This window comes from Schistocerca americana, chromosome 1, assembly GCF_021461395.2.
Source record: "Schistocerca americana isolate TAMUIC-IGC-003095 chromosome 1, iqSchAmer2.1, whole genome shotgun sequence".
Taxonomy (NCBI): domain Eukaryota; kingdom Metazoa; phylum Arthropoda; class Insecta; order Orthoptera; family Acrididae; genus Schistocerca; species Schistocerca americana.
The window spans coordinates 141917609-141930492 of NC_060119.1; the positions used below are offsets into that span (position 1 = coordinate 141917609).

The window sequence follows — 12884 nt, forward strand, 5'->3', positions numbered from 1 at the left end:
TTTACTTTCCTGCAAGGTGATGTACAATGGCCATATGATAATTTTTAAATTGCAACAATTTACGATTATCTATTACAGTTCACATCAAGCTATACACTTTGAGCTTTGTGCTGTTATTGTGAAATAACAATGTGGGCATTACAGTTGTGAGGAAAGTCTAAGTGAGCAGTGCAGTTCACTGTACCTACCAATAGAATCTCATTATGATTATATCCCTACCTTTATTTTAAACCAAAAACATACCAGCTTGTGCTTCTGCAATGCCCGGCATTCACGAGTGCAGCTATACCGCTACGCCGAATTTTGGCAACGGTGCGTCGCGCACCGGACTCACGGAACAAAGCAAGTAGACAGTGCGAACTGGTCAACGCAACGCGACACACGTCTCCGCTCTACCGACTTCGCCGTCGCTGACCACGTGCGTCGAGTCAAAGCGACTCCCCTCGCAAACGCGTACGCGCAGTCTGAAATGCAGTCGCTCGTTTCGCGGAGTGCACGCTTCCATTTGACAGTGCCTTCCTCCCTTCCGCGGACATCGCGGCGCTTTCGCAGTGCCAGGAGCTGGACATTCGGCGACACGGCCTTTATCTCGCTCGGTCCACGTGGTCGCGCCACGGCTCATCGCTGGAGTGTATACCCTCCAGGATCTGTGATCGAGCCGTACCGCTAGGGCAACAAGCCTGTACGGACGAACGTTAATGATGCATTGCTTTTGTAATGTAGTGTAAGTCTTCCGAAGAATAAATGTGTCACGTCAAAACTCCTCTACTCATTCTGTCACCAAGGCTCTCCCTTGAACATAGTGTCTGGGCACGGCAATTAAGTCGGTTCACCGCACGTTGATGACCATAAGCGGTGATACCACATGTCCCCACTTCAATCTTGATTTAGGAGGTGTTTATCGCTTGACCTTACCGCCATTATGCTTTGGTATATGAACAGTGAATATACTGTCACAAGATTATAGTGTACAAAAGCTTGCCTACAGGTCTGTCTTGGTGGTATTTTTGCAATGCATCTCACTGCCCTTTTCTGGATTGTGAATATTCTTTTTAAGTAGCCAGTTTGTGCACTTCCCCATATATGAACTGAGTGGGAAGACAAGTCCATAATACATTGATCTGAAGACTTCATCATCCACAGTCTTAGCTGTTTTATGCATGATGAAGATCTGTTGGTTTATCTTTTTACAGAGTGCATCTATATGCTCCCCCCCATGCCAAATGTTTGTCTATTATAGTTCCTAGAAAGTTTGTGCTGGTTACTTCTTTAATATTCTTTCCATTTATATTAACATTTATATTATAATTTTCACTATGCTATTCTGATGTGTAGTTTGCTATATTTCCCTCACTAGTATGTCTGATTTTCGTGCATTGTTTCCTATTTGTAATGTATGATTTAAGTATGTCATAGCATTTTCCTCTAATTCCATACTGATATAATTTCATCATTAATTTTAAGTGGTTCACAAAATCAAATGCTTTAGATAGGTCCATAAAAATCGCAAAAGTCTTTTGTTGCCTGTCAAGTAAATTAAGAAAGTGCTCAATTATATCTGTTGATGCTGTTTTTGTTGACTTCCCTTCTCTGAAACCATGTTGTGATGGATGCAGTATACTGTACTTTGTTATAAAACTTACAATTCTATTCTCTATTATCATTTCATAGATTTTAGCAAATGTTGAGATCAATGATATTGGCCTGTAATTTCCTAATTTATCTCTGTTCCCTTTCTTAAATATTGGCTTCACTTTACTTACTTTCAGTGAATCTGGAAATATACCTTCTTCTATCGCAGCATTCAGCATGTGTGTCGATGGTTTTAATATACATTCTCTGCATTCCTTTATGAGATGCGATGTGACACCATCCAAACCAGATGAATGTTTAATTTTAAGTTGTTTTGTATCTATTGTAGGTATGAAAACCAAAGTATGATTTGTAAGTTGGGGGTTTAACAATTTACTTACTGCATTTGTTTTATTTTGTCTTATTAATTCGTCTGCTACAGTAATATAACATCTGTTAAAAGTACTGGCCATTTCTAGAGGGTTTGTGTTGCTTTTCCCACTCACCAGGAGGCAGATGTCCTCTGCCCAATTTGTTACTTTTCCTCTCTCTTCATTAATGAAAGACCATAAACCTTTGAGTAGTTCTTTCCCTTATCTATAGACATCCTGATGAATGATGCTTTAGTTTCTCTGATAAAACTACAGTACTCTTTCTTTTTTATTTTATACAGTGTGTTGTAGGCCTCAGTATTTTTTTGTTCAGAGAGGTCATAATACACTCTCAGATTATTTCTGGCATGGATTATTTCTCCATTCACCCAGATTTTCTTTTATTGTTGCTTTTTGACAAGCCTTTTACTAACAGGGCATGTAATGTAACATAATAATAATAACTGAATAAAGAAAAAAACTGGTCCCATTTGGTGTTTGCAGCTTTAGCTGCATATATTGTTTCCCAGTTTTCTGCCTCTAACATCTTTTTTAGCAGATTTGTGTTATGCGGGTAGTTCTGCCTTCTCATCTCCCATATCTTCTGCACTGAATCACTAGTCTTTATATTTATGTCTATCATGATTGCAAAATGGTCTGCTAATGTGGAGTTTATTACCTGTGTGTCACAATAGCATGTAGGAATATTTGTTATTACATGATCAATTATAGTTTCACTATGCTTTGTTACTCTGGTTGGTTTATCTGTTTTAATTTTTAGATTGTATATGCTCAATAAGTCCAGTAGGGTCTTAGTATTGTCTGTATTTTTACCTGTGTCTATGTTCAGATCTCCTCTAATGATCAAATAAGCATATGTTTTTGAGAGGTGTTGGATTATATCTTCCAGCTGTTCAAAGAAGGTTTTAATTACACCATTTGGTGATCGATACAAACCTAATACACAACATAAATTTCCCAGCAATTTTAGTTTACAGTGCTGTAGCTTCAAAGCTCAATTATATAGTATATTTTGTTAATTTATGTGTTTAGTTGATTTATAGTTAGAAAAAATGGCAACCCCACCACACTTTATAGGAAGCTCTGCAAAAACTGGCTACTTTCACATAATTCTTCAAGTTGTACATTCCTATGTGATTTTCTTGTAGCCCATGTTCTGTAACTACTAGAATGTTTGGCCTATATTCCTGTAATATTACTTCTAGTTCCTCTGTTTTATTGTTTATGTATTGAACATTTTGGTGAAGTATTCTAACAGTTGGCTTTAAATTTAATAGTTCCCCTTCCTGTAATATACTAACTGTACTAATAATATACTTGCTCCCTTTGCTTATGGTACTATGCAGTGATTTTTTCAGTTTGTGTCATTAAACCTGGGTCATATCTTTGTCCTATGTTTATATTCCTCTCACTATTGTCACACTGGTATTTAAGATGGACAGTTTTACTTACATCTTCTTCCATGTTCTCTTTCTGCTTACTCGATACCAAATCCTCACTTAGTGTAGCAGGTCTCCTAGTTCTCATACATTTGCCTTGATTGGAAGCTGCTTCCGCTGTTGATCTCCCAGGCCTCAGGTATCTCTTCTGTGTGGTTGCTGTTGCTGGTGGCTCCTGTGCTCTCCGACTTGGTGACTGTCCTTCTTTGTTAGCTGCTGGAGCTAATGACCCTTGTGTGTTTTCCTCACAAGCATTTTCATTGCCTTGAGATTGTATTATGGGGTCTGCTGTTCTGGATGCTGTTGCTGATGACGACAGCTGTGCTGATGAGTGTGGTGATTCTGCTGCTTGTTGTTTATCTGACACTGCTGCTGAGAATATCAGAGACTTTGCTACTGTTACTGGTGTTTGTTGTGGCTCTCCTGCAGATAATGATGATTCCACTTTTACAGACGACTCTTGTTTTGGCGAAGTTGGGACTGGAGACTCTTCTATTACAGATGACTCATTAATAATTTTAAGTATTTCGGCACTAATAATCTTTTTCCCTTTTAGGTTCATGTGGAGACCATGTCTTGTGAAGTGCTCTCTGTGAACACTGTTTATCTCTACAAAAGTCGTATTCTGGAAACCTCTACATATTTTCTCTAATTGTCTGTAACAATCTCGATGTTTACACACGAGTTTTCCATCAGATCGTGTTTCCTGGGGATAATAACAATGTAGAAATGTACTCGAGGCGTCCTTTTGATTTTTTTTCCTTTAGGATTCTCGTTGCACGCCAAGTTTCATTACAGTAAACGTCATTTGCGCCTCCTATTATGATGCAGCTGTTACCGGTCGTCATATGTTGCCACTGTTTTTCAAAATTTCGCGTAGTGGCGCGCCTGGTTTGATGATGCCGGTTACATTAAGGTGTGGGTGATTTCTTCTCATAATTACTGTAATTCCTCTCCCATGACTATCTGCAAAAATATATGTCTGTTGCTTGTATCCTTGCTTATGCATAACGTGGTTGTTTACTTTTCTTTCTTTACGAATATTTTCCTTGTGTTTTTCTCCATTTAATCCACTCGCAACTTTTTGTGTGGATAGTTTGTTCACATTTTTATCCATAGACGCACTATTAACACTTTCTGTTCTTGCGTTTAATTCACTTGTGTCTTTTTGAATGATCAGTTCTTTCATATGTCTAGTTACAGTTGTACTGTTTGCACTTTGCACATTTGGTTGTGCAGACCTACGAATTTTATGGCTAGCATTAATGAGACCTTGTTGCCTTGACGATTCAGACAGTTCCCGTGTGGTTAGTGCCATATTTTCCTTTGTTTTTGTATTTTTTTTATAATGTCAAGTTCTTTTTAAAGATCGTCATGCATGCTGTCTTCTAATCCCGCGTAGCACTTTTCACTAGGGATCTCGCGGCGATTACACTCTGTGTCACATTTACACTGTATTTGTAAATCTTCCTGAGCAAAGCAGTGTGACTGGCACCATTTATGTTTAAACACGCATATTCTAATTCCATATAGCGCTGTTTCGTCACATACAGTACACTTGATTGAAATTAAGTCCTAAAAAACTGCAGAGTGGTTTAAAGTTACGTGTACACTTGCCGCTATTTTGCCAAAGTCTACTCCATCTGTTTCATCTTGTATGTGTGGCAAAAATGATTTTCCTTAAATACTTTTTTACTACTGTATAGGAAAAACATAATTTCATATCCATATGTAGAGGGAACAGTTAGGATTGATAGTTTCTGAAATAATGCGCAACAACACTCTTTTTGCTGTGCACCACACATGTATGTGACAATTTTCTTTCGCAGTTTCAGTAATCTAGATACACCTGTTGAACTTCCTCAGGTAATTATACTATGATATACTAATTTTCGTGTACTTATGTAACTATAATTTGCAAGTAATTGTATTGGAAACTCAAAACTGCTTATACTAATTTTTGTATACTTATGCAGCTGTAATTTGCAAGTACTTGTATTGGAAACTCAAAACTGCTTAATTTATTTGACAGAAAGTCAGTTTGTGCTTTCTAACTTGCCACTTCTAGCCTATGTCAGCTTCTTCCAAAAGTTGAGTGTTATTTTGTATTTTAAGCCCCACACATTTTGAAAGCTTAATTTTGAAATGTGCCATATGGGCTTTTGCAATGTTGAGTTTCAAACCATTCAGCTGGAAACACTTTTTTAGGGTACTGGTGTGCTCAGTATAGATCTCGGAATTTTTCTTGGATTATCATCTCCAGTTAAAACAAAAGTACTGAGTGCAACCCCTTAATATGGGGTCTTGATGCCAATCTTATGATACTGAACTCCATTTAGAGTAAGAGTAATCTGTGTTCGAAGTTATAGTTACTCTTTGTTCGGTGTTCTGCAGGTGTGATGTAAGCCATTTGATTGCATAGTCCTTAATCTCATGTTTACATAATTGGTTGATTAGCAATGGATGGTTTACTAAGGCAAAGTACTTTAGTAAGAATCTAGAAGATACCTACAATTTTACTCCTCCGGCCTAATGATTTGTTTATCTTTTCAAGAAAGTTATTCATTACATACACAGTGCTTTTTGTTGGAATAGAAATTGTTAACTTATAGTTACATCACTGTTACTATAAAACTTTGAATTTCAGTAGCAGTTACTTTCCATAAGACTTCTGAGAAGACTGGAAGAAGAGAAATTAAGCGATAGTTTACTATCTTTCCCTTCGACCATTTATTGCATAAGAAGTCTGCCTTTTGTGTACTTCAACATATCAGAAAAGCATTCCTATTCTTTGACTTAATGGAGGTGCTATTATGTGACTGCCTACTTTAATCACCTTAGTTTGCACCCCAACCCTTTCAGCAGAGTTTTTATCTTATAATGATAATATAACATTTCCACATCCTTTACTAAGCCTTTTTTTCTTACATCTGTGAGGTATTTAGTTCCCTGACGGAGTACAAATGTATTTACTATATTATGATACTCTGCTACATCAACATCTGCCTTTGCATAATACATGACGATTTCATTTAACCACTCTGATATCTGAGCTAGGTTTACATCAGGGCTATCATTTACTTTAATCCTAGTTATTTCATGACTATTAATGCTCATTCCGATTACACAGCCTTCGACTTACCATTTGTTACAAAATGATTCAATAGTTTGCCATTTACATGGCTGGCATCACAACTTTTATAATACATCTTGGAATGACTTCAGTGAATGTTTCAAGAAAACTCCTTAAGAATTTGTCAAAAGTTGCGACTACTTGAGATATAGCTGTCAAATACCATTCACCCTCACTTATTACTAAATATAGTTACATTTTTTAAATTTGAGTTACTTTTGATATGGCTTTTCTTACATGAAATTTTTCAATTAATTTTTGTTAATTCAGTGAATAATACAGAGCAGTCAGAGTTCCTAAACCCAAGCAAAATTTATAAACCTCCTCAAACATATAATTTGTTAAAATATAAATACAGCCTGCTATTCTAGTGACTTGTATGAAGTTTGTTTTGAAGCTAAAGTTTCTTTATGTCAGTGTATTTGCATGCAATTTGATTCCAGCTGAGACATTAATAGCTAAGTCAGCAACTATTAAGGTCTTTTTCTTTTTCTCTTTATTGAAAATTTCGAGAAGGTAGTGAAATTTGACCTAAAAAACTTCAATTGTAGATTTCACTGGTGCTCTGTAAATGGAAACTATAATGACATTTAGTTTCCTTAAGCGACACAGCAGTTCTCAAATACACAATCTTCATTCAAATAATTAAAATCATTTCTTATTTTACATCGAAATGAATAAGTACTTATGAATGAGCCTCCACATGATTTCTCTCATCTACAAAAACTGTTGGATACTTCGAAATTTTCGCTTTCGTTAACAATTTCAATATTATATTGCTGCAAGTAACTTTAATATTGTCTGTCCCTGGTAGCTGAGTTGTCAGTACCACGGAATGTCTTATCTACCGGTCCTGGTTCGATTCCCGACTGGGTCAGAGATTTTCTCCACTCAGCGACTGGGTGTTGTGTTGTCCTTATCACCAAAATTTCACCGCCATCGACACGCAAGTCGCCGAAGTGACGTCAACTCGAAAAACTTGCACTAGGCGAACGGTCTCCCTGACGGGAGGCCCTAGCCACATGGCATTTCCATTTTACTTTGATATTTTTACATTCAGAAAGAATAATGTATAATTTTCAACTGTATGACTTTTTTTGAAAAGTCAGCTCTTAGAACGTTAATATTCCGGTCCATGACGTTGGGAATTACTCTCTTACTTGTGGTTTCAAGCATAAGTGCTAAAATGGCGGCGAGTGAGTGACGTGCGTTAGGTTGGCTCGCAAGTTTACGTGAAATCTGGAGGTGTTTTAAGCAGTTAGGCTAGTGTACATATACTAAAGCCGTACATCTACTGCCGAGTGTCGTATTTTACATCACATACTGAGCACCAATTACACGGAATCGCACTAAAAATGGAAAATCGCCGAACAACGCGCAGTGCAGCCAACGGCCAGGCCGGCGATAGCGCAGGCGTGGAGTCTACACCGGGCGCTGCGGCCGCTCTGCCCGGGATCGCTGACATCGCCGCACTCGTGAAGGCTGAGGTGAGTGCCGCGCTGCAGGCTAAGGAGACGCTCGGGCTCGTTATTCAAACCATCACTGATGCCGTCACTGCAGCAGTGACGGACAAAATACAGAAAACTCTGGAGGCGAATGCGAGCGAGATCAGTGCACTGGACACATCGTTAAAAGCAAGTGAGGAGAAAGCGCGACTGCTCGAACAGAAATTGATCGAGAAGACGGACGAGCTCGAACAATATCAGAGACGCAATAATCTCAGAGTGTTCGGCATTCCAGAGAGCAGCAGAGAGAACACAGATGAACTTGTGATAAACCTTGTCCAAGAAAAGCTAGGCGTGCAGGTGACTCTGAGTGACATTGACAGAAGTCATAGAGTGGGTCGTAAGTCGCCAGGTTCTACAAAACCAAGACCTATAATAGTGAAATTTATGTCGTATAGGAAAAGATCTGAAATCTTCAGAACAAAGAAGAATCTCGCGAAGTCGGGTCTGACAGTACGTGAGGATCTGACCTCTGAAAGACTAAACATTTTGAAGAGCGCGATTTCGAAATTTGGGCTACATAACGTATGGACAAATGACGGCAGGATAATGGTTAAGACCGAAAACGGAAAGAAAACAATTTGCAGTGTTAATGAACTCGAAAGCCTGTGCTTTAGAAACTAAATCATGTCTAACCTTGCTGCCACTAAACTGTATGTTTACATTGTTTACACAGTCAACCATATCGTAACTAATGTATTATCAAATTGTTCGTTTCTCTAAATAGCAATTTTTTTATCTCTAATTATTTTTTCTCGTGTAATATTTGTTATTATTTTTATTATCAACTTTTCGTTTCTCCACATAATTATTTTCATTTTTAATTGTTTTTCTCATGTAATTTTGTTAATTATTGCATAAGGTAGTCTCACTTCCATCCTTAATTAGCAACCCACCATCATACTTTAGTTGTTATCCTCATAAGTGCAATTAATATCACACTCTGTCATAACGTGCAGATTACTCCCGTTGTATTTAGCGAAATTCCTTCCCCTGCCAGCCCACGGCTACTTCCATAACCGTTGCAGACCTCGCTGACCTTGGCCGCAGATCCCGTTGGCTCCCCGGGGACCTACCCCCTCCCCCTCCCGGCCGCTTTCACTGCACAGAACTGGGAGGACACTCCCTCACCCCCCTCCTTCACACGCCTTCCGCATTCCTCATGCCAGACCCTCTTGTCACCGCCAACCACGACCCGCAAACATCGGTCGACAGCCTCCTCGGGCAATCAACACCCGAACGCACCAAGCTGCATATTGTACATGCAAATGTCCAGTCTCTGCCAGCTCACTTCGACGAGTTCAAATATATATTTCAAACTGCTGATGTACACGTAATACTTTTGTCAGAGACTTGGCTCAAACCAAGTATTCCTACAACCTCCGTAAACCTAGATGGCTACATCTTTCTCAGGCACGACAGATGCAACAGACGAGGGGGCGGAGTAGGGGCGTACATACGCTCTGATTTGTCACCTACAGTACTACACAATCCGAAAACAATGTAGATAAACAAGTGGAATATATGTTCATAGAGATCAAATCACTTAACAGAAAGTGCTTAATATGTGTCCTTTACAAACCTCCTAAAGTAGGTGGATTCGCCAGTTTCGAAACTGCCCTCTCTAGTCTCGAATCGTCATATGAACATGTAATTATAGCTGGTGACACTAACATTAATTTTGTGTGCAATAGTCCTTCCACTGGGAAATTTAAGAGGATGCTTTCTTCCTCAAATATGACGCTACTTCAGCTGGCACCTACTCATCACACGACTACCAGTCACACTTTCATAGATATATTCGCAATGAAATCCCCGGACAGAATAATCCGCACCTCTCAAATATCTGCGCCTGGCATGTCTGCCCATGACATCATTTCCATGACGTATTCACTAGAATGCCCTAGAAAGAAACAAAAACTGTCTACATACCGAGACCTCAAACGCATAAATTTGCCTGAACTCGAAACTGAGGCACAAGAAATAGTTTGGGGGATGACCTCTACTCCCCTCATGGACATAAACGACAAACTCCACGATTTCACTAACAAAATTACTCAACTATATGACAAATATGCTCCAATAAAGACCAGAAAAGTAAAAAGGCAACCTGCACCTTGGCTGACTGATGAACTAAAACAGCTCATGAATCTCAGAGACGCGGCACATCGAGCATACAAGATACACCCTACACCTGAAAATCACGCTGTATGCAAGCAGAAACGAAACAAAGTCAGTCAAGTGGTGAGAAACGCTAAGCTCAGACATGCCCGTACATTAGTTGACAATAGATGTAGACCAGCTATCCTGTGGAAAAATCTCCGTAGTCTCGGTTTAGGCAAAATAAAAGTTGCAGAAAATCCCATGGTCCCAGCTGAAGAACTAAACCGATTCTTCACATTACCTGCAACCGAAATTGATCCGCAAAAACACAGAGAATCATTGATTACTTCATTGGGATGAACGACTGTAGCAAAGAAAAATTCTATCTACAGCACGTCACTTGCAGTACTGTCAAGAAAGCCATAATGCGGATTAGATCAGCATCTACTGGACATGATGGTATCACTATCCAGATGGTAAAACTTATTATCGACCAACTACTGCCCTCTATAACAGACATTTTCAACGATTCATTAAGCACAAGTGTTTTCCCTGAGGCCTGGAAACTGGGACAAATTAAGCCACTGCCCAAAAAGGACATCGCCACAGCAGCCTCTGACTACCGCCCCATCTGCCTTCTTCCTGCACTATCAAAGGCCTTAGAATATATAGTTCATGACCAGCTCACCAACTACCTAACTACTAACAACCTATTAGACGAATACCAATCAGGTTTCCGTAAACATCGAAGCACAACATCCGCTCTGATAAAGGTGACAGATGACCTGAAACTTGCAATGGACAGACAAGAAGCGACTATCATTTGCTTCTTAGATTTCAGCAAAGCATTTGATACTGTCGACTTCGACATCTTACTAGCCAAACTTAGCGGTCTAAATTTCTCACCAAGCGCAGTGCAATGGTTTCGCTCATACATGACGTCTCGTCAGCAACGCGTCCTGTCTGGGGATATAAAATCACAATGGCGACAGGTAGTGTCAGGCGTTCCCCAAGGCTCAGTATTAGGTCCTATACTCTTCTCTCTTTACGTCAATGATGTGTCATCGGTCCTGACCTATTGCAAATACCATATGTACGCTGATGACCTTCAGTTGTATCTAAGTGCGAAACCAAGCAATCTCAAGAAAGCTATTGAAAATTTCAATACTGACCTCGACGTACTGTCAAAATGGGCACAGGACATAGGTCTAAAACTAAACCCATCTAAAACCCAAGCGGTACTTGTTGGTCACTCTAAGCTCATTAGCCCAAAACATCGGGAATCCGCACCACCTCTTATCCTAAATGGAACAATTATTAACTTCTCGCCCTCAGCAAAGAGTTTGGGAGTAATAATAGATGAAAATCTAAATTGGACAGAGCATGTAACTGCAGTATGCAAAAAAGCATCAGCACCCCTTCTTGTCCTACAAAAATATAAAAAAACTCTTCCCTTTCGATCTGAAAAAGAAATTAGTACAAACGCTTATACTCCCAATCATTGACTACAGCGATATTATCCTACAAGGCCTCTCTCAGGAAAATTCCCGACGTCTAGAACTGGTCACAAATGCCTGCGTCCGATATATCTGTGACGTTCGACTTTTTGATCACATTTCACCAGCATATGCAAAATTGTCCTGGCTGCGTGCAGACAAACGCAGAGATTTCCATACACTTTGTCTCATCTACTGCCTTATAAATGTACACTGTCCCTCTCCTCGTCCCTAACACTCATGTCGGAACAACATGACAGAAACACACGTTCCCATCATAATAAAATCCTCTCCGTTCCACTGCATCGCTCAGTCACCTTCTCCAAGTCCTTTACAGTAGCGGGAACCCGACTCTGGAATAACCTCCCTCGTTATGTTAGAGAACTTAAAAACATGACCGGCTTCAAAAAACAGTTAATAACGTATCTACTTAAGCAACAGTAATGCCTTCCTCTGTACATGAGTGCACTTCACCTCAATACTTCCCTCTCTCCCCCTCCTTAAACCTCCCTTACCCAAAACTCGCTATACTAGTAAACATCTACTTTACACACCAAAATATTAATGTACATCTGCACAAACCTTCATTACTATTGCCAATCTTTCTCATGTTTGTCATTATTATTTGATTTTTTTTTACTGTTATTATTATTGCTTTCACCATAATCTGTATGTATAGCACCTGATGTAAAATACTGCCAGCATTTACTTTATTAGGTCTTAGTCATGTTTATCATTATTAGATTTTTTGTTTTACTGTTATTATTATTGCTTTTATCATAATATGTATGTATAGCAACTGTTGTAAAAATACTTCCGCATTTACTTTATTAGGTCTTAGTCACTAGTCTTTATTCATATTGTCACTAGAGTAAACTAATTTTCTCATTTAAACTATGTTCATAATGTTACTCTGATGTGTGAAATGCTGCATGTGTGGAACACTGGTCCGATGTAAGAGAGGGCCTGATGGCCCTAATCTGATCAGGTTAAATAAATAAATAAAATAAAAAAAATAACTTTTCTTAAGAAGCATTTTGATCTGACCATTTTTTTGTTGTCAAATGCCTTCCTCATAATTTTCGCCTGTTATTTACAATTTTGCATGTCTCAGCAGACATTTTATTAATAATTCCAGACCCTAATATATTTAAACATAAATCAGCTTTACCTATACATTTATTGCTGAAGACTTATTAAAATGTATAATCACAGCTTCTGTTTGTTACAGTTTTAGTTTACAT

General features: G+C 38.8%; 1 protein-coding gene across 1 annotated transcript; it reads right to left on the reverse strand.

The window, feature by feature from the left end:
- Positions 1–1319: 1319 nt before the first annotated feature.
- Positions 1320–2179, reverse strand: LOC124607563. Its single transcript, XM_047139918.1, has 3 exons — positions 2112–2179; positions 1764–2025; positions 1320–1625 (listed from the first exon to the last, which is right to left on the reverse strand). Exons 1-3 carry the CDS (start codon positions 2177–2179, stop codon positions 1320–1322), a joined length of 636 nt encoding a protein of 211 aa, XP_046995874.1.
- Positions 2180–12884: the final 10705 nt, after the last annotated feature.

What these genes read in the sequence shown, in the direction of transcription:
- LOC124607563 (XM_047139918.1), bottom strand. Translation starts at nt 2,179, where the DNA reads ATGTCTATAGATAAGGGAAAGAACTACTCAAAGGTTTATGGTCTTTCA. An exon ending in TTAATGAAGAGAGAGGAAAA is followed by an intron (nt 2,026 to 2,111) that starts GTAACAAATTGG and finishes TACTTTTAACAG; the next exon opens with ATGTTATATTACTGTAGCAG. An exon ending in TATTTCCAGATTCACTGAAA is followed by an intron (nt 1,626 to 1,763) that starts GTAAGTAAAGTG and finishes TTTATAACAAAG; the next exon opens with TACAGTATACTGCATCCATC.